This window comes from Barbus barbus (genome assembly GCF_936440315.1).
Source record: "Barbus barbus genome assembly, chromosome: 45".
Lineage (NCBI taxonomy): Eukaryota > Metazoa > Chordata > Actinopteri > Cypriniformes > Cyprinidae > Barbus > Barbus barbus.
Genome location: NC_136723.1, coordinates 2,861,964 through 2,882,383, shown reverse-complemented (window position 1 = coordinate 2,882,383; position 20,420 = coordinate 2,861,964). Strand labels below are relative to the sequence as shown.

General features: G+C 37.8%; 2 protein-coding genes across 2 annotated transcripts; one reads left to right on the top strand and one right to left on the bottom strand.

Annotated features, from left to right (window-relative positions):
- Window positions 1-6,414: 6,414 nt before the first annotated feature.
- LOC306864211 (m7GpppN-mRNA hydrolase-like) lies at window positions 6,415-13,755 on the bottom strand. Its single transcript, XM_079408042.1, has 11 exons — window positions 13,490-13,755; window positions 12,660-12,811; window positions 11,271-11,398; window positions 11,068-11,166; window positions 10,813-10,965; window positions 9,121-9,233; window positions 8,941-9,036; window positions 8,285-8,408; window positions 7,950-8,030; window positions 7,822-7,873; window positions 6,415-7,489 (listed from the first exon to the last, which is right to left on the bottom strand). Exons 1-11 carry the CDS (start codon window positions 13,540-13,542, stop codon window positions 7,356-7,358), a joined length of 1,185 nt encoding a protein of 394 aa, XP_079264168.1. The 5' UTR covers window positions 13,543-13,755; the 3' UTR covers window positions 6,415-7,355.
- An 88-nt stretch (window positions 13,756-13,843) lies between these two features.
- Window positions 13,844-19,516, top strand: LOC306864212 (receptor expression-enhancing protein 5). Its single transcript, XM_079408043.1, has 5 exons — window positions 13,844-14,229; window positions 14,411-14,504; window positions 17,672-17,810; window positions 18,642-18,810; window positions 18,989-19,516. Exons 1-5 carry the CDS (start codon window positions 14,112-14,114, stop codon window positions 19,036-19,038), a joined length of 570 nt encoding a protein of 189 aa, XP_079264169.1. The 5' UTR covers window positions 13,844-14,111; the 3' UTR covers window positions 19,039-19,516.
- Window positions 19,517-20,420: the final 904 nt, after the last annotated feature.

Sequence of the window (20,420 nt, the reverse complement as noted above, 5' to 3'; positions counted from 1 at the left end):
GCTGACCTCTGCAGCGCTAGAGTTTTCCACAGGTAACTTGGTGTTGTTAGGCTCTTGTTTCTCATTCACACACAGCATCTCAACCTCTGCTTTAGTGACTCAGGGGGCCGGGCTTCACAGAACAAACCAATCACAATGCTCAAGCTGCTCAAGGTTCCAGCACATCTCTCTCTCTCTCTCTCTCTCTCTCTCCATTTCTTAGAGTTAGAGTGTAACCAAATCTCTCACTCTCTCATAAACTACATGCCTCCCTCCTTCCTTGATCAAAGTTCAGTGGGAATAAGCTACAAACCGAGTAGCTAATTCTGTTAAAGCAAACACTGTAAAAAATCAAAAGTTGAGAAAACTCAAAAATCTCCTGAAGCTGGTAGCCTTAAACTTTTAAGTTTTCTCAACTTTTGAGTTTTTACAGTGAAGAAGTGATTCTTTTTCCATATTCCATCCAGTCTAATGAGTGTCATTAATGAATGTTTAAACAAATTAGAAAAAAGTAACATCCAAATGTATTATTTTTCCAATTATATTTATTTATTTTTCTGCAGTTAGTAATGTGCTTTTCTCAATACTATTTTTTTTTCAAACGCTTTACACAGATGTCTTACAAAATGCAGAATAGTACCAAGTTTTTGTTTTATTTATTTGTTTTGTCAAAGAAACCAGAATTTCTGGGCAAAACAAGAATAATATGTCTTTTTGCATAGTGAAAGTACAATATTCCAAAAAAAAGAAAGACATGTCAATGAATAAGACCAATATAATAACCTAATTTAAGAAACAATATGTGAATATTTCTCAAACTATTTGAATAGTTCAAATAAACTATGTATGATCTGTTGTGGTGACCTCTAATGGGAGCAGACGAAAGAAGAAAAAGGAAGAGAAAGAGCACATTTCACTGAATTTCACTTACCCAAAGAGTGCTTTAAAACCTTTTTCTTTTCACTTCAATGGACCTCTAACTCTAATCCATGTTAACATAATTACTGAGTTTGTAAAGTAAGAAAAATAGCAAGAAAGATATAATTAAAGAAATAATAGCAAGCATTTAGAATTATCCACCAGAGTCAAAAGTATATCATAGACAGATCTTGTTGAAAATTAAAAACACTTATAAGTTGTGTTGTAATTGTAAGAGTTGAGTGGGTTTGGCTGTAAGTACAATATATGGATGTCTAAAATTAATTGTTTTTATTAAAACAAATGCCATTTCTTTAGCAGTATCTGTAAGGATATAAATCCAGTTTACTGGTGACCAAGCCGTCAGAGGTTCTTATCAGTCATGAGCTCAAAGATTTTCACCCTGTTAAAAGAACTAGTAGCCCTCAAAATAGGGAGCCTGCGTGCATACTAATGGGCATACTACTATCCATCCTAAATTCCATGTGATTTTAGTAATTTTCAATACTATTTAGGGCAAATTGGGTGGATAGTATGCACATTGGGACACAGGGTGAGTAACGCCACGTTCATCTATTTGGTAAACAGAAGGAGTGACTTCAAAATGCCCCGTCATCACACACACACACCCAGATCAGCTCTCGGAGTCTCTGCTATAACGAGCTGACGAGTTGAATCAGGCGTGTTTGATTAGGACTAAGACTGGGAAACACTGCAATCCAAAAGCAAATAAAGGAGTCCAAATTTGTCATGACTCCATACAGTCAATGTAATGCATCAGCATCCCTTACTCAAGCTCTAATGGTGGTGCTGCAACCAAACCCAGTTTAGCTGAAGTGAACCAGAGAGAACAAGATGCATATGACCTGAGTGCTGTTGATGTTCACAATGTAAGTGGACTTACAGGGGAACATTTTCTGTGCTCTTAGCACTGACAGGACTTCAATTCTCCCCAACCCTTCACTTTTTGAGTATAAGATTAACTTTAATAATCTTATATGTTTTGGATATGTAATGCAGTTTCTTTACAGATATCAATAGGTGCAGGAACAGAGTAAGTCATGTGAAAAGTTTTGTTTTTACTAGTGACGGAAATCGGAAGCTATCAATGGCAAGAGCCTCAAGGTATTTCTGCCATATGAAATGTTTTCACCTTCACATTATACGAATCAATCAAACCACAAAAGGACCCACAAACAAGCTTTACATGGGTAACGTTCTGAGTTGGTCTTCATGTCCTCATCTGAGATGATTTGAGGTATGCACATACACATTATACCGGCCAGAGAACGCTTGAAGTGCTCATGAACTAAGAGTAACAACTACCTAAAATGAAGGATAATTGTTCAAAAATTCAAATCTGTCTAGTGTGTGGCAAGAAGGAAATCAACGTTTGAGATGATGTCGAACAAAAACAGGCTTCATTGAAGCTTTTGCAACAAGGGAAAAAAAGGAAAAACAAAAATGCAAATGAGAATATAAGGCCAACGGAAGGTATCCAATGGTGGCTGAAGGTTTCTTGCATGTTCAGTCTTTTCGGTACGCACTTATTTAATTTAAGTTCGATTATAATCTGACTACATTTTATGACCTCGAATTTAAATCGAAATGCAAATTAGTTGTTTGTCCATCTCTAATTGTTATTATTCTGACATTTGATTATTCTATTTCCCTCTTTAGTTTATATTTACTCATTCATTATGAATCTATGTCACTCACGCCGGCCGATGTATGTGTACCCCACAGTCACAAACTCCAGTCTGATCATTAGTCAGAAGTTATGACTAACTATTTAATAGACCACCTCATGTTTGTCATTCTTTAAATAGTGGCTCTGTTCACCCCCCTACAATCACCCTAACTTAGTTAAAGCTCAAACAATCATCAGAGGTTATGCTAGTATCGTAATATCTATCCCTCGATAGTTATATAACTACATACAACTTGGCATACGCCTTCACTTAATCTACTTGAGAAAATAATTTCAGAATAAGTCAGAATAAAATCAAATGTAACCATTTATTATCAGTCAGGTAAATATGTATTATGCCAATTACATAGCCAATTCAAAGATTCATTTTTGAGAATTTGATGTATTTTATTGATTTGATATCTAAGAGTAAGATACCTGACTTTAGAAAAATAGTATGAAATGTGTGGACACCCTTTATACTATGGGCTCATTCTGGCTGCAGAATTGCCCTGATTTTCTTGCAAGATTTCCTTAAGTACTCAGACAAAGACAAGCATCCCCCAAAATGGACATAGGAACTAACAATTGGAATTTGCATTGATCAAGTAGGGTTAATACCTTTTTGGGACAGAAGGTAATTTGCATTAAAAAAGACACTGGGAACTGACACCCTCTACAGCAATCAACTTATCTCCAAACTCTTAGGATTTGTATTACCTTTTTCTAATCTTGATGGCTGTCTGTCCTGTTAAGATAATGAAACCTTTTTACCAGACACACAGAGACCTTTCAAACAAGAACAGTTGCATTGTTATGAACTCTGATTAAGAAAAGTGGTTTCGGTGATCTCGGCAGTGTCCTGCGTTTAGATGGAAATGAGGGGAGAGAGAAGGACTGCTGGGGTGTCTGCTCCTGCTCCTGGAGGGCCAGCGTCCTGCAGAGTTTAGCTCCACACCTGTTAAAGGAGCAAGCGCAGACACCCCTGCACTATTGTCATCACTGCCTTATATCAGGTTAATGCTGGGATCAGCTTCATTATCCCTGCGACCATACACTGGACAAGCAGTTAGAGCAGGGGTTCCCAACCACATTCACTGTAAAAAAAAAAATTATTGATGCAGTAAGATTTCTGAGTTCTCTCAACAATAGATTTTTAGTTCTTCTCTGCAAAAATACTTTGTTTAGCAAATGTAAATGTGTTTGTTCATGCAATGCTGATTGTATTATTTTGCTAATAGAAACATTCTTTTCACAGCACCTGAAGCAACAATTACTGTCATGGAGGTAATTTATTTTTTCTATTTCCTGGAACATAAAGAATGTGTAAAATTCACCACATTATCAAATTTATGTTTGTTCAGAAATGACAAACCTTAGTGGATAACTTAGCCTAATATGTTGATAACATAGTCTTTGTTTGTAAAATAACTTACAAGACTAAGATATCCAGGAAACCGATATAAACAGTTGAACATCAAAACTAGACACACAAATCTCAAGGTGGCAACAAACAAATGTTAAAAAGATGAGCTCTTTACATCACAATACAACAAATAACAGTAACACTTTATTTTAGGGTCTCTTAACTAGTTGCTTATTAGCATGCATATTACTAGAATATTAGACATTTATTAGTACTAATTAAGCACATGCCTTATTCTACATCCCTAATCCTACCCAATACCTAAATTTAACAACTACCTTACTAACTATTAATAACCAGCAAATTAGGAGTTTATTGAGGAAAAGGTCGTAGTTAATAAGTGTTCCCTATTCTAAAGTGTTACACAAATAACTAACAATATTGATAAAACAACAACAAAACAGTTTTAATTAACTCAGCAAACAGCAAAACAATTATCCTATTACAGTAACTGCATAATTTATTCATGCTGCAATGCATGCTGGGAACTCACAAAGCCTTAAAATTTCAACAATATGAAATTCTTTAAGACAGCTGTGTTTGACTAGTTGGGACAACATTTGGGGTAATTTTGTTGGTCTGACAAGGACTTTTATGTAGTTTCAAGAAAATAGCATTTTTTTTTTTAGTATATTTGAGACTCAAAAGGTGGAAGATGTGCAGTTGTGTTGTTGTTGTTTTACAGTGTTCCTGTATACCAAACACATCTGATTCAGCTCATTAGCACAGACTCCAAGGCCTGAAATGGGTGTCAAACAAAGGAGAGATGCAAAATGTGCTGTGTTGGGGGCTCCAGGAACATGGTTGGGAACCCCTGAGTTATAGAGAGTGGATGAATCGTCATTCACTGCATGGACATTTCTGAGAGCTCAATGCTCATGTTCAGCAGAAATACATGACATAATACTGAACAGAACTGTTGATAAAGTCTTTGGGCTGAAAACCTTTCTGACTTTACAGGGTGACCCATTGTCATTTACTTGTCACTTGCCGTTAAGTGCGATATATGAAGCAAAATAATATACTTTCAAGTGAATTCGAAACTATTAGAAAGCACAGCCTCCTTATATAAATCCTCATTATATAAAAGCTCTTCTGAGAGAACTTTTAATGAGTAACTTCTGTCACGTCAATTACAAATGAGATGTGCAAAGAATCCAGCTGACAAACAATTCTGTCCAATGAGCTGGAATGTGTTACAATTCACACAATCATTAGTCTGAATGATTTGAAACTGTTAATTTATTTTATGTTTAAGGTGTTTAAGTATCTTGCCAATAACATTATGTCGGAACATTCCAAGATAAAGTTCAGCCGTGAATAAACAAAACAGGAACTGACTGCAGGATTATTCCTCAATCCCTGGAAATTCCCATTTTTCATTGAGTCCTAATATTTATTAGCAGAGCTGCATTTCTCCAGTAGTGCTCAACACCACATGATCCAATTATCACACACTTATGAACAGTGTATTTTCTGATGTGGTGCACTAAAATTACAGTACAATAAATCAACTACGGCAATTTGAAATGTTAATGATTCATCATTTAATCTGTCACAGATGCTGTCCTCCATTCTCCAAAAGACACTCGTAGACTGTTCACAAACTGGGAATAAAAACACAAACAGGATGAAGTTGGCAAATCTACAGTACGCCACATGTTTTCATGATACAGTGCATAGTCAGAGTCTCATGCATAGCAGTGATGCAATAGGAGAGGCAGGAGAATCCTTGGCTTTTTTTAAGGAAAAAGAGATTGCATTTATGGAAGATCTTACTTAAGGATACATTAGGCAGCAAGTGGAAAATGGGCAAGCAGATCTGAATGACTTTTACAAAGGCTAAATAGTGATGGCTAGATCCTCAGAGCATCTTCAAAAGAGCAAGTCCTGTGGGGTGCTCCCAGTATGCAGTGGTTACCAAAAAAAGCACAAGGAAGGTCAACCAGTGAACCCGGCGTCGGGGTTATGGCCGTCCAAGGCTCATCGATGCATGTGGGAGCGAGGGCTAATAGTCCAGTTACACAGAAGAGCTACTGTAACTTAAATAGCTGAAAACCCTAATGCTGGCAATGAGAGAAAGGTGTGAGAGCATACAGACGGCTCTGTGTGTGTGTGTGGTTTATCTGGGGAAGCCATGGCATCAGGATGCACTATAGCAGGGGTGTCCAGTCATGTTCCTGGAGGGCCTCTGTCCCGCAGGGTTTAAACTCACCTGAACCAGCTAATCAAGGCCTTCAGACTCACTAGAAACTAGAAAGGATTGGACACTCATGTACTATGAGAAGACGCAGGCCGGCAGAGGAAAGATCTGGACTTGGTTGTAAAAGTGATACTTGGTTCACTTCTTGTTGAAAGAGAATGTATATTTTTTTAACGTGGAAAGGAACAATAGACTATCACTCTTTAAGAAAGTGTCTTTATTTACCAAAAAATGAGAAAGAACAAACAACGATACAAACTATAGATAATGTGGTTAAGCAAATCATGTAGCATAATTGTAAATCAACTTACCACAGATATCAGTGCCATTTCACAGAGAAAATATTAATATAGTATAGCAACCGTATGGAGGGTGGGGAAAACCTGGGGAGCAGTTGAAGCATGATAAAAATATCAATGAACATGAACAGAAAACAGCTTGACAAAACAACTGAAGACGTCATTTGAGGGAAACGGATGAAATGTCATTTATCAAACTGCAAATCCAACACGCATCAATGTCAAACTGAGCTGACATTTGGTGACTGAGGACTTGATAAAGGATATAGTGCTTCAATGGGTTTTCCTGCTTTCGGACGAGTAAAGTCCACCCTACCTGTACAGTACCATTCATGTGACGCTCTGAAAGCAGCTTCTTATATTTGCTTTATGTTTAACAGCAAAAGCAACGAACACTGAGCTGACTTCAGCCATAGAAATTCAACATACAGCTGGACCGATTATTATTGTAACATCTGAATTCACAATGAAATAAGAAGAGTAGAATACACACTTCAGGGGCTCCGAACCAAACTATTGTTAAGTGTGTTTCAGACAAACCAGTTTCTTAACGAGCAAGTTGACCAAGAAACACCTCTCTTTAATGACAAAATGATGCACTCATGATTGGGCACACGTTTTAGCATAAATATAAAGTCTAAAAAGAACTCAAGCTAACAGCATTCCAGATCCAGATTAATAGGAACTGACATACTTGTGTGAAAAAATGAATTTTTTGATTTATCTGTAATCTTGGTCCAACACACAATGCATCTCGACCAACAGGTTTACAGCGCAGAAGATCCACTGGAAATTTGCTGCATCAAATCTTTTAAAAACCAGAGGCAGTACAGCAGATCTTCAGGACTCGAAGCAGGATTTCATGATGGCATCCTTGTCAAATTTGAAGCTGAGAAAAGACCGTGAGGAGAGGCTGTGTTCCCCGTAACACAAGTCTGCCTGTCCGTTACAGCCATAGACTTCACCAGCTGCATCTGCAAAAACAATTGTAGAACAACTGAAAAATATCGTCCACAACTGTTGAAATTCATGCATTAAATTATTTGATGAATAAACATAAGGTGTGGTCAAAGGCAAAAAGATCTACTGTCAATGCAGCGGTTTATGACACAGCTTTCTATTGGTCAATACAGCAAAGCCATGTGAAACTTGTGAAATCTGCGTAGAAAAATCCTGATCACACACCCTTTCTCTCATGCATTAAGTGTTCAAACATTAACAAATTCTAGTTGCATACTGGATATTTGTGAGGATTTTGCTCTCACTTCTAATCCCTAATGCATCATTTCTTCAAAAGCTTATTTACCTGTGTCAAAGTTATCCTGCAGTCTTCTGGGCTGAAGTTTCTTCTCATCTTTCTACAAAATAAATATAGCGTTACACAACTATAACATCTATTGTAATGTAAAGTAAATCATGTGTGTAGCTACTTACCGGTTGCTGACTGACACCATCAGCTCTTTTTATCAGGCTTGGAGACTCCTGGTGTTTCTTGCTGTTGCCTTTCACATGATTCTGCAACAAAATAAATCAACCAATCACTGAATCAGCACTAAACAGATTGATCACTCGGTCTGTGCTGCTGGCATGTCAGTTAATAAACGTGAAACAAACTGTGAATAATATCTGAATTCAGTCCTCGCATACTGACATGTGGATTTCTGTACAAGCTTTCTTTTTTCTGTACTATATAAGATTTTGGGTCACACTGCTTACACCTACCCATAATAGCAATTTTACACAGAATATTTTGTGATGTGAACACCTACCTTGGGTTTAAGCTCGTCTACTAACTCACTCTGGGCGGTTTGTCCAAAGGGTTTCTGCTGTTTTTGCTTTGACCAGCTTTCAGGAGATGCTTCCACCAACATCTGAGACCTTCTGGGCTTAGAGCTGAGCAGAGGAACAACAAAAATTAGTGCATGTCATAATCTCAACAGTCTGCTCGTTCAACAGCATACAGTAATATACACGCACAACTCCACAGAAAATTATATACTTGAGGTGTTCTAGAAACAAACTATTGTAATTTTAATATTTGAAATGTTAATGTAAATGTAATATTTCATTACTTCACAGTCAGTTAATTTAAAACATAAATCAATGGGCTTTCTGTACGACTAGTCAGTCTTAAGGCCCCACACTTCATGAGAATAAAGTGCAGCCTTCAGATAGTCAACAAATAATGTGAAAGAACTATTATTAGTCTACTGGCTCTTATTTCACAATTGCAACCCTCTTTATGGGATGCACAGCCACTCGAATATTAAATTCAGTTGTTATTGGTCAAACTAGCCATCCTGGTCCATCTCTACTATAGTGTTTAAGCACCATAATTCTACTGCACTATCAGCGCTGCAAAACAACATCTTCGCACATGTGAAAATGCAATGGTGAATGCCTTCCACAGTGAGAATGATCGTACCGGAATAGTTTGCAAGGTGTGCTGCCGCTGGACGCAAAATCCTCATCGCTGCTCGTTGACTCTCCTTTGTGTTTGGCAATCCACTCTCTGAGCTGCCTGCAGATGAGCACATTACACCTCTGTCATACCCCAAACAAACAAAAACATGACCATGGATCACTTTAAAGAGAGAAGATGTACCTCATAAATGGAATAGCCATAAAAAACTTGTTAGGAGCCAGTCCAAGCTTGGATTTGGGGGTCATATCGTTCCTGTGGCAAGGCAGTTTATCCACTGGGAACCATTCAATGTTCTATCAGGAATCAAAAGAGCAGAGAAACACAATTAGAGCTTTAGACAATCAAAATTGTGCTTCTACGGTGCTGCTCACTAATATTGGCACCCTTGGTAAATATGAGCAAAGGCGGCTGTGAAAATAAATCTGCATCATTCGAAAAATTCACAAAATTCTAAACGTTCATTGAAGTAAAACAATTGAAAGTGGGGAGAAAATCTCATGATGAAATAAATGTTTTTTTTCCAATGAATGTTGGCCACAATTATTGGCACCCCTAGAAATTCTTACTAGTAAAATATCTCTGAAGTATATTCATATGTATATTTTTTTTAGCACACAAGAGTGACTGGAGCATGAAATTGTCCAGCCATGGCTTCCTGTTCCACAGGATTATAAATATGAGGAACACAAAGGCCAAATTCCCTTAATCATCCATCACAACCAGTAAAGCCTAAGAATACAGTTCTGATGTGCAGAACAAGATTGTTGAGCATCACAAAATAGAAAGCGGCGGTAAGAAAAGAGCTAAAGCATTTAAAATCCCCATTTCCACCATCAGGGTAATAATTAAGAGGTTCCAATCAACTAAAGATGTTAAAAATCTGCCTGGAAGAGGACGTGTGTCTATATCGTCCTAATGCACGGTGAGGAGGAGAGTTTGAGTGGCTAAAGACTCTCCAAGGACCACAGCTGGAGAATTGCAGAGATTAGTTGAGTTTTGGGGTCAGAAACCTAAAAAAAATATATCAAACATCCCCTAAATCACCACATGTTGTTCAAATGGGTTTCAAGAAAAAAACTCCTAGTTCATCCAAAAACTATTTCCAGCAAATTCAGTTATCAGACACAACTGGAACTTCAAATGGGACTGGCTTCTATGGTCAGATGAAACTAAAAAAGAGCTTTCTGGCAGTGAAACACTGACGATGAGCTTGGTGAACACAGAGATAAAAAAAGTACCACATGTCCACGGTTAAATCTTGTTTAGACACATGGCATCATGGATTATATCAAATACCAACAGATAAAAAATCTAAACCTGACTGCCTCTGATAGAAATCTTATAATGGGCCATGTTCGGATCTTCCATCAAGACAATGATCCAAAACAAACATCAAAATTAACACAAAAATGTGTCACTAAGCACAAAATGAAGCTTCTGCCATGTCTGTCCCTGTCCTCTGACCTGAACCCTACAGAAAATGAGTGGGGTGAACTGAAGAGAATTCAGTAGTGGTATTCTGAAGGATCTGGAAAGACTCTGGATGAAGGAATGGTCTCTGATTTCTTATCAGGTGTTCTCCAAACTCCAACATTATAGGAGAAAACTCAGAGCTGTTACCCTGGGAAAAGGATGTTGCAATAATTGGGTGCCAATAACTGTGGCTAACATGAACAGGAGAAAAACATTTCATAATGTGAGTTTCCCCCACTTACCATTGTTCTACTTCAATGAAAGGTTAGAATTTTGTGAATTTTTTGAATGAAAGGATAAACAATGCAGATTTATTTTCACAGCCACCTTTGCTCATATTTAACAAGGGTGTCAATATTAGTGAGCAGCACTGTATATAGCATTAAAACGTATACATACCCTTATTTCTTTTCTGGTCTTGGGGTTAAACTTGGTGTCTTTAGGAACTCCTGGTATAATATACAATCGAACCAACTGATCTGAAATTCTCTGTTCAATGTATGTTTTTTGGCAGATACGATCTCGGATGTCAAAGCCTGTCTCCTCCAAAACCTGCAGAGAAATCAAACATTAACAGTGGTTTTCAATACACTCATTAGCTCGACATAAACCAGACTAACATTTATATTTTTAAAAGCTGAGAAAGCTGCATACTTCTCTAACAGCGCAGTCATGGAAAGCCTCATCTTCATTGACTTTCCCTTTAGGAAAACCCCAGCCAGACTTGGCCAGATAACCTTGGACCATCAACGCCTTCAGGAAAAAATAAAGAATGAATACATGAAGGTTTCTGCACTCCTTTTTTAAAAACGCATAGCATAGTTTATGATGCTTCCAAGCAGCTGCTGTATACTTACATGGTCAAGCGCTTCATCAAGAATAATGGCACCAAACGTAGGTACACCCATCTTATACTCTTTCCACTGCTCTAAAACCTTCTGAACATCCTCTCCATGGGGCAGCAGGAACGGACAGTGATTAAAAAGTGATCATTATGTTAAGGAGACACACAGAGAGAAAGAAACCTCCTTAACATTTTTGTATCGATTTCAATAGATTTTTGTCATTCAAAACTTGTTTTTTTAAAATAAATTTAGTTATAGTCTCATTTTCATCTGGGAAAAAAATGTTGTTGAAGAAAACTATAACCCTAACATAATGAACACTGCTGACAGTTATCAATTATCCAGAGTTAATTTCATTTGAAAGCTATGTTACTGCAGTATCCATGAGATTTTAAAATGCTCAGGCTTGCCAGGTTTCCATAAACCCAAACAACCCAATCTGAGGTTCAATCCTGCACATTTCGTAACATTATACTTTGTACAATCTGACAATAAAGATCATGCACTCATGCAACAAAGTTCTCCCTTAAATCTTTAGTTTGTGCACCACTTTCAATGATGGTTGCATTACAATTAAAGTGGTAACACACACTTTGATCACAATTTAGAAGGCATTTTGGTTTAAGGCCCATTCACACCAAGCACGGTAACTATAAAGATAACGATAAAGATATAGTTCTAAAAATCATTCTGCTATAACGAGCTGGAGAATTGAAAGCAGCAGAGGAGTGTGCGCTTAGAATAAACAGACTATGTGATCCGCCAGTGTGGACGCTAATATAGTTATCGCTCTTGGTCTGAGCGGGGCTTTACTGTGTCAAACTAGTGCTAAAACTACTGTATATATGTGCTTGTCACCTTGAAGACAGTGTTTGAACTATTAGCTAGATGTCATTATTAGATTTGCATGAAGAGGAAAATGCAAAGTTCTGTGGGATTATGGTTCATGGGGTTCCTTTTTGTTGCAAATTTGATATATATGAAGTATTCAAGAGAAAGATCATGTGCCCTTTAAACTGTTTTTCTCAATTGTGCAGTACTTTAAGTCAACTTATGTTGCTTTTTAAATGAGCTAAAAGGGTGTTTTGGGGTTTGTGGATCTCCAGTGCAATATTCTGCTCAAAGAGAAGCGTAATATAGCATTCAGTCACAAGCCAACTTGTGCTAAAAGTTTTCAGTGACATAATAATGAATCATCACCATTGATAATTGTTCTAACTTTGTAGGAATCAGCTGAAATGCATTTATTCTGTGCATTAGTAATGGGTTATGTTCTCTTTCTGCAGTGTGGGAAATCTTTCCCAACTCTTTTCTAAGGCTACTGAACACTCAAACTCAGTAATCTCTCTCAGAAAGTATGCTTTCATATAAGAGTAATATAAAAAGATCTCTTTAGGATATCAGCCTTGGCAAAGTCTCTTATCCCACACTGAGGTAGTCCTGGTGAATTCTGCATGCAGAAGTCCAGGTAAAACCAATGGGCAAGCTCGATCTGGAAGCAAACTCTGATGGCATTGTCCCTCTCCTCACTGGGGATGTGAAGAATGAAGCGACTGCAAGACAAAGCACAGAAAATACTGAGAACACGAAGCTGCATGAGTCAACTGCACATTTAAGGATGATTTATGTTCAACACAATAAACTACTTAATTCATAGCATTTTAAATAATGTGGCACACTAGTTTTCTGAAGATCATCCAACAGATATAAGAATAAGGTAACCTTAAACAGAAATAATAATCTGCACTTTCATTTTCTATGAAAATCTGATAAAAAACAATAATATTAATAACAAATAAATAAATAAACAAGGAAATCACATCCGGATTTGTAGCATAGACTAAAAAAATGGTAGGTGCGTGAATGTTGTTACCGGAAATGCGAAACAGAACACGGAAATAGTCGTCAATTGACCATTTAGAACAAAATATTAGACCATATGAACAACAACTACTACTATCATTATCGGTTGATTTTGGGAAATGTTATATTCACGTTTGGAGTCTAAATCCCGCCCATCTGGCACGTGTCCTCTCGCGCATGTGATAAACACATATCCTCAGGTCGAGGCAGTGATGTACAAACTGCCTCAGAAGACTAGACTATACTCAGAGACTGCTGGGGAACATCAACACAGCCCTACGGAGTCCGTTTCACTGACAGCCAAACTGATATAAACGCACATTACACGTAAACAGACGGTCGGGTGTAAATGTATTCTCTCGGGTTACCTGCAAAGGTCATCCAGCAGTCCGTTAGGAATCTCCCCTCTTTTTGTCTCCATGTTAAGGGTAAAAACATCCCGAACACGCAAGACTAGTGCGTTAAAAACAGCGCAAAGCTACTACACTTGCGTGCTTCGCATTTATAATATGTGGCAAAAGTACATGGTGCTATTCAAACGCTTAGCAATAAAAGAGCAAGAAGTGCTGTGAATTTATTTCGACGACGCTGATGCTAGCATGCTAACAAGCTAAAAATATAGCGCAGCATGAATAACTTCACAGTAGGCGTGGCTACAAGCGGCAGCCAATGAGAGAGCGCGTAACTCCGCTCTAAGAACGCTTGACCAATCACATCGCTCTACACATAACGGACATCACCAAGAGACAAATCATAGAGAGCGGTTTAATAGATTAGCATCTACTACGCGATTATAAATGTGTTTAAACTGTCAAAATTATTACTGTGCATAGATCTATACGCATATTTCAATTATTTACAATTTATTAGCAAATAAATAATTCTGTGAAGGGTGTGGTCGAGGAAGTGGCTCCGTGACGTCACAGCCTCAGCGTGTCCGCGCGCATCAGTTTTACTTCGCAATAAATCCATCACCAATCCACACAAATCATGGCGCACGGGCTGAAAGAACGCTTCGACAAGTTTCTTAACGAGAAGAACTTGATGACGGATGTGCTGGCGAAGATCGAGGCGAGGACCGGAGTGCACCGATCCTACATCGCGTGCGGTGAGTGTCTTATAACCAGGAACACGCGCGCGCTGCAATGTCGGACACCTCAGATCACGCGTTCAATGTCGGACACCTCAGATCACGCATTCAATGTCGGACACCTCAGATCACGCATTCAATGTCGGACACCTCAGATCACGCTTCTTATATGACAGATATGTTGTGTTTTGTGTTGCAGCTGTCATCTTGCTCGTCGCGGTTTATCTGGTGATCGGATACGGAGCTTCGCTGCTCTGTAATCTCATCGGATTCGTCTATCCTGCATATATATCGTGAGTTGGAGCTCTAATCGACCTTTCTTTCTTTCTAGAAACTAGCTTTTAATTCTGGCATCACTCGGCAGTTTATTACGTCATCTTCACGTTTGCAACGTATTGACGTCATCGCAGCAGGAAGACATTCAGTTCTTTGGAAAGGGGGTTGTTGTGGTGGTGTTCATGTGGTTATTGTTAGTGTTTTATTTCGAATATCTTATACAGCTGTAAGGTGTGATTATGCACAACAATTATCATGAGCATACAAGCAGGATTCAGTGCTTGGTTTGAAGCATCACTTCGAAAATGAAAGATCATGTGACCTTGAATAAATAATCTTTCCATTGATGTATGGTTTGTTATGATCGGACAATATTTGTCTGAGATGCAACTATTTGAAAATCTGGAATCTGAGGGAGCAAAAAAATCTAAATATTGACAAAATCACCTTTAAAATTGCCCCGTGTCATTTACATTTCACCAGGTTAAAATAATATCTCAAGCTTTATGCTTGATTTATTTGTAACGCATTACACCTTTTCAGCTTTCTCTTTCTGCAAATTGTATGGTATAGCTATATGACGGCACCCAAAATACTATCAAACACTCCAACGCAGCTCCAGTCTTTGTGAAATATGGATAAAAAGGTAACCAAAGGTAAGTCCAGGTAACCAGAACACTCAAGCTTTAAAAAGTTAATAGAAGCTATGAATGTAGTCTGCTGAGGAGACACGATGACTTTATATAATGAACAGACTCTAGGCTTCTCTTCACACAGAAGCACTGATCAACACACATCAAACACGGTCAGCAGGAAGCTGAAAGCGTTGGCTTGACACGCGGGAATCAGCAGGTTTTGTTGCATGCCATGCACGCACAGTTTCACTTTTCATTTCTCAAAACAAGAACCTTTTCAGAGGACACTTGAAGCACCTTCAGATTTCAACTGTTATTCATGTGATTATGTGATTGGTTGAGTATAAACTCCCAGTCTTGTCCCATCATCAGGTGAAGCGCTGAGGCAGTTAAAGATGGCAAACCGCAGAAGTCTTCTGCTGCTCACTGAACCCAGACATCATACACCAAATTAACCCCAGAAAGCCTGCTCTGTCGTATGTGATGCATGCATTTCTGAGGCCTCTAAATTATCAACACGATCAAAACCTGTCGTACACAATCTACTACATGCCTTCTGACTGATAGTTCACACGCTGTTAGCGAGTAAAAAGCCCTCGAGTTTAACTACAAACGTCCACCTTCAGCTCGTGCTGATTATTATAAAGGAAATGTAAGAATAACTTTCATACTATTAGTAGCATTTCAAGATGATCATTTACTAGACTGAAGCATTTTTTAATCAATCATTTTTAGAAAAATCATGTTATTATATTGCACTGAATTATATGTTTTGCCTCCACAATAAAAGTGATATTTATATCATTTAATGTAAATAGTCTATTATACTGTTAAAAAATGTCATTGATTTGCTGTCAGAATTTCATCTTTCTTTTTGGCCATATATATGACAACATCTGCACATTTTGCTCAGTTTGGACCTTGTTGTCTTTCTTGAGTATAAGCTCCATATATGTCATACTATATGGGCCATAAAAGACATGATGTATCAAATATGATGCAAAACAAAGTACATATGTAAGGTTATATACAGTTGAGGTCAAAAGTTTACACCCCCCCCCTTTCAGAATCTGCAAAATGTTAAGTATTTTACCAAAACAAGAGAGATTGTACAAAATGCATGCTATTGTTTATTTAGTACTGACCTGAATAAGATATTTCACATAAAAGATGTTTACATATAGTCCACAAGAGAAAATAATAGCTGAATTTATAAAAAATGACCCTGTTCAAAAGTTTACATACCCTTGGTTCTTAATACTGTGCTGTTACCTGAATGATCTTAAAGGGATAGTTCACCCTAAAATGAAAATTGTGTCATCATTTATCACCCTCGAGTAGTTCCAAACCTGTATGAATGTCTTTGTTGTGCTGAACACAAAGGAAGAGATTCTGAAGAAAGTTTGTAACTGTCAGTCCTGTGTCTTGTTTCCTCCTCCTCTCGTGTCCATATTTGGCCTTCCTGTTCCTGTCCTCGTTCCCTGTTCATTAGTTGATTAGTCCCTAGCCCTGTGTTTAATTGCCCCGCACCTGTTTCTGTTCTTCCTCGTTGATTTCCCAGTGTTCTTAAGCCCTGTGTCTCCCTGTCTCCCATGTCCTGTATTGTTCGTCCATCCCCCAAGCTCCATGTTCCGTGTGTTTGGACATTCAATAAACCTCCGTGTTTGGAAATCTCCGTGTCTCCTCTCTCCTAGTGCAATGTGACAGTAACCAGGCTGTTTTCGGGCACCATTGACTTTGATAGTATGGGAGAAAATACTATGGAAGTCAATGGTGCCCCAGAACTGCTCTGTTTCCCACATTCGTCAGAATATCTTCCTTTGTGTTCAGCAGAACAAAAACATTCATACAAGTTTGGAACTACTTGAGGGTGATAAATGATGACACAATTTTCATTTTTGGGTGAACTATCCCTTTAATGCATGGTTTTTCCTTCTGGAGCATCAGTGAGCGTTTGAACCTTCTGTGATAGTTGCATACGAGTCCTCAGTGTGGAAAGATGAATCTCAAATTAATACACTCATTGTTGGAAAGGGTTCAAATACACACAAATGCTGGAAAACCAAAGAATTTGTGGGAGCTGAAGGATTTTTCTGAAGAACGGCAGGCAGTTTAACTGTTCAGGACAAACAAGGGACTCATGAACAACTATCACTAAACAAAAAACACCGCTGTGGATCATTCAGGTAACAACACAGTATTAAGAACCAAGGGGGTGTAAACTTTTGAACGGGGTCACTTTTATAAACTTGGCTATTATTTTCTCTTGTGGACTAAATGTAAACATCTTTTATGTGAAATATCTTATTCAGGTCAGTACTAAATAAACAATAGCATGCATTTTGTACGATCCCTCTTATGTCTGCTATCTTTCTGGCTATTATTTCATATGCCAGGCTTTACAGGGTTAAAATATCAGTTTCCCTGGTCATCTCACAAGACGAGCAGTTAATGCTCTAGATGAACAATCAGATTCTTTATCCTCTGCCTGTTATCTAATATTAGCAAGTCTTAAATGAAAGCGTCATATCAGTCTCATGTGTTTGCAGAATCAAAGCCATTGAGAGCGCAACCAAAGAGGACGACACCAAATGGCTGACCTACTGGGTGGTTTACGGCGTCTTCAGCGTCGCAGAGTTCTTCGCTGACATTTTCCTCTCCTGGTTCCCCTTCTACTTCCTGGGAAAGGTATTATACATTACATTATATTAGCTTCAGTCAAATGCATTTTGTTGTAATCAAATGTTAATGCTCTTATTATTAATCAGCATCATAAGTTAATGCTAACTATTATTATTATTATGATTTCATTAAAAATACAAACCATATATTCACTTTTTTTATTGGTGCATGACAAGAATGGGGGAATTTTGGCATGACAGACATAATAAATAGTACAATTATTCTTTAATTATTGATAAACATTACAAACACAAAGATTTAAATTAGAATAAAAAGCATTTTGTTTCTAGACCAAAGGGCTCAAAGAATGAATTTTTGAACTGGTTGGAGGTGTTAATATGGTTTAGAGGTCCCAGACTAGTAAGTGTGTACCCTAATAAGTGTGCCAAATCTTATTCTCCTATTAACAGTTCACGGGCATAACTAATTTTTTTATTTTCAATTTTTAAGATTAACATGGTTGTGATTTTATTAACCTATTGAAATTGGTCGTGCCTCTTTAGATTGAGATATATGGGATAGATATACTACATTTTGTGAAAATATGCTTCCAAGAGTTAAAGGTGGCATCTTCTGGTACAGACATTTGTGCTAGTCGTGACCACACTGAATCACAGTTCAGCCTGATTTTGATAACTTTTGACTCTGATTCCAAATGATGATATTATGGTACTTTAAGATCGAGCACTGAGGAGTTGCAGTCTAAACATGTTTGTGCTTGAACCCCTCAAGGAACAGCTGTGTGAATGGACTGAAGTGGACACAAAAATGTGAATATTTTTGTAATGTGAAATATTGTCATTAATGCTAGACTGTAATGTTTTTTTTTCTTGCTAGTGTGCTTTCTTGGTTTGGTGCATGGCTCCCACTCCATCGAACGGCTCCATTCTGATCTACACAAGAATCATTCGGCCCTTCTTCCTAAAGAATGAAGCCAAGATCGATAATGTGATGAAAGACCTCACGGATAAAGCATCTGAGGCGGCAGACAAGTTTAAAGATGAAGGTGAAAACCAGATGCATTCGAATATAAGGGATCTTCACTGACAGATGTTTCATCAATGACTTGAGATGCATGTTATAAGATCAAACTCGACAAATGAGCATTTGTCGTTAGTTTCCTTGAAGTTTTTAAAAAGCAGTCATTAACTGTTGATAATCCAGTCTTTTGTTTTGTCTTGCAGCCAAGAAAGCCACTGCCAACCTTATATTTGAGGAGAAAAAGAACTACTAAAATCTGCAGCCATTTCAACAGCGTCCTGTCCTCCGGGATGACTCTTGCCTGAATAAATGTTGCCTTTCTATGCTTATTTTTCGAACAACTGGAAGTGAGCCGATTATTGTTATTCCCTTTGCCCGTGCCTGTCTTTGAACCTGTGCCAGCCATATTAATTACATCAGACAGCCAAGTTACCATAGTTGTGTTTAAGACCTAGTCCTAGATCACGTTACAAGATATCCAGTGATGCTCACCCTGCAATGCTTCTGTAAACTTCCTTCTCTTTCCTATAGACATCGTTAGCTTGGCTTGTATTATAAGGTCATAAAATCCTTTATCCTGCATCTTGAGGTCATTTAACATATGCATTCTAAAATCTATTTATGTGTGATAAGTTTTGTTTGTAGAAATGTCTCTTCTGATGACATCAGTGAAACTGTAAGCCTACGAATCATGCATTTGACATCAACTATTAAATGATTGGAAGACACGAGCTTGACGGTCTCATCCCTTCCCTCAGTCTGTTACGATCAGTGCTCAGCTGATTGGACTGCAGGTGCAAACTAATGGAGATGCTGTAAGCTGGGTTAACAAGCAAGCTTTTCTATACTTAACTAGTGAAAGCATGCTGTGGCTTTTTCTCTTGTGCAATAGGGTACATTTCTGTAAGCAGAAGACAGAAGAAATGCAAAGATTTTTGGAGTTGAACACAGGGTTCTTACCCATTTTTCATTTCAAAATACCATACTTTTCCAGACTCAAACCTCTCAGTAGATTTTCAGACTATATTTAACATAAACGGCTCTTAGAGCATTATTTTCAACTTTATGTTTGGTATATAGTACAGTCATCTATAAATATTTGTATTTTCTCAGGTTTTTTAAATTGATTTTCTCAAAGTGATGACCTGCAGAGTCCCTAAAATAATAATAAAAAGAAAAACAGACTTTTGCATGCACGCACAACTTTTTTGTGCCCTTGAAAAACTATTCACACCTGCATGGGAATTGTTTGCATGCTTATACATTACAATTTCTAGTTTTATATAACGTATTTCCTTTGTGCATCACTATGAATAAAATGAGAGCATGGATGCACATGAATTAACAGAGATCTACTTGCTCAAAATTAGGCTTTTCTTATTGCAGAAACCATGACACAAAATGGGCTGATGACAAAATTTGCCAAGTCCAAGGGTCTATGAAAAAGACTGTTAGGCTACTGTAAAAAGTGTTTAAAATTTGGCTTTCATTAGGGCAGTATGCAATATTTCATAGCCTTGGGTCTCTTTAGCGCATACAAATGCTTATAACCTGCATTTTGCATAATCAAAAAGTGCATGTTTGACAATCAATAAAAAAACAACAATCACTAAACAGCTGCCATGAAATCTCACT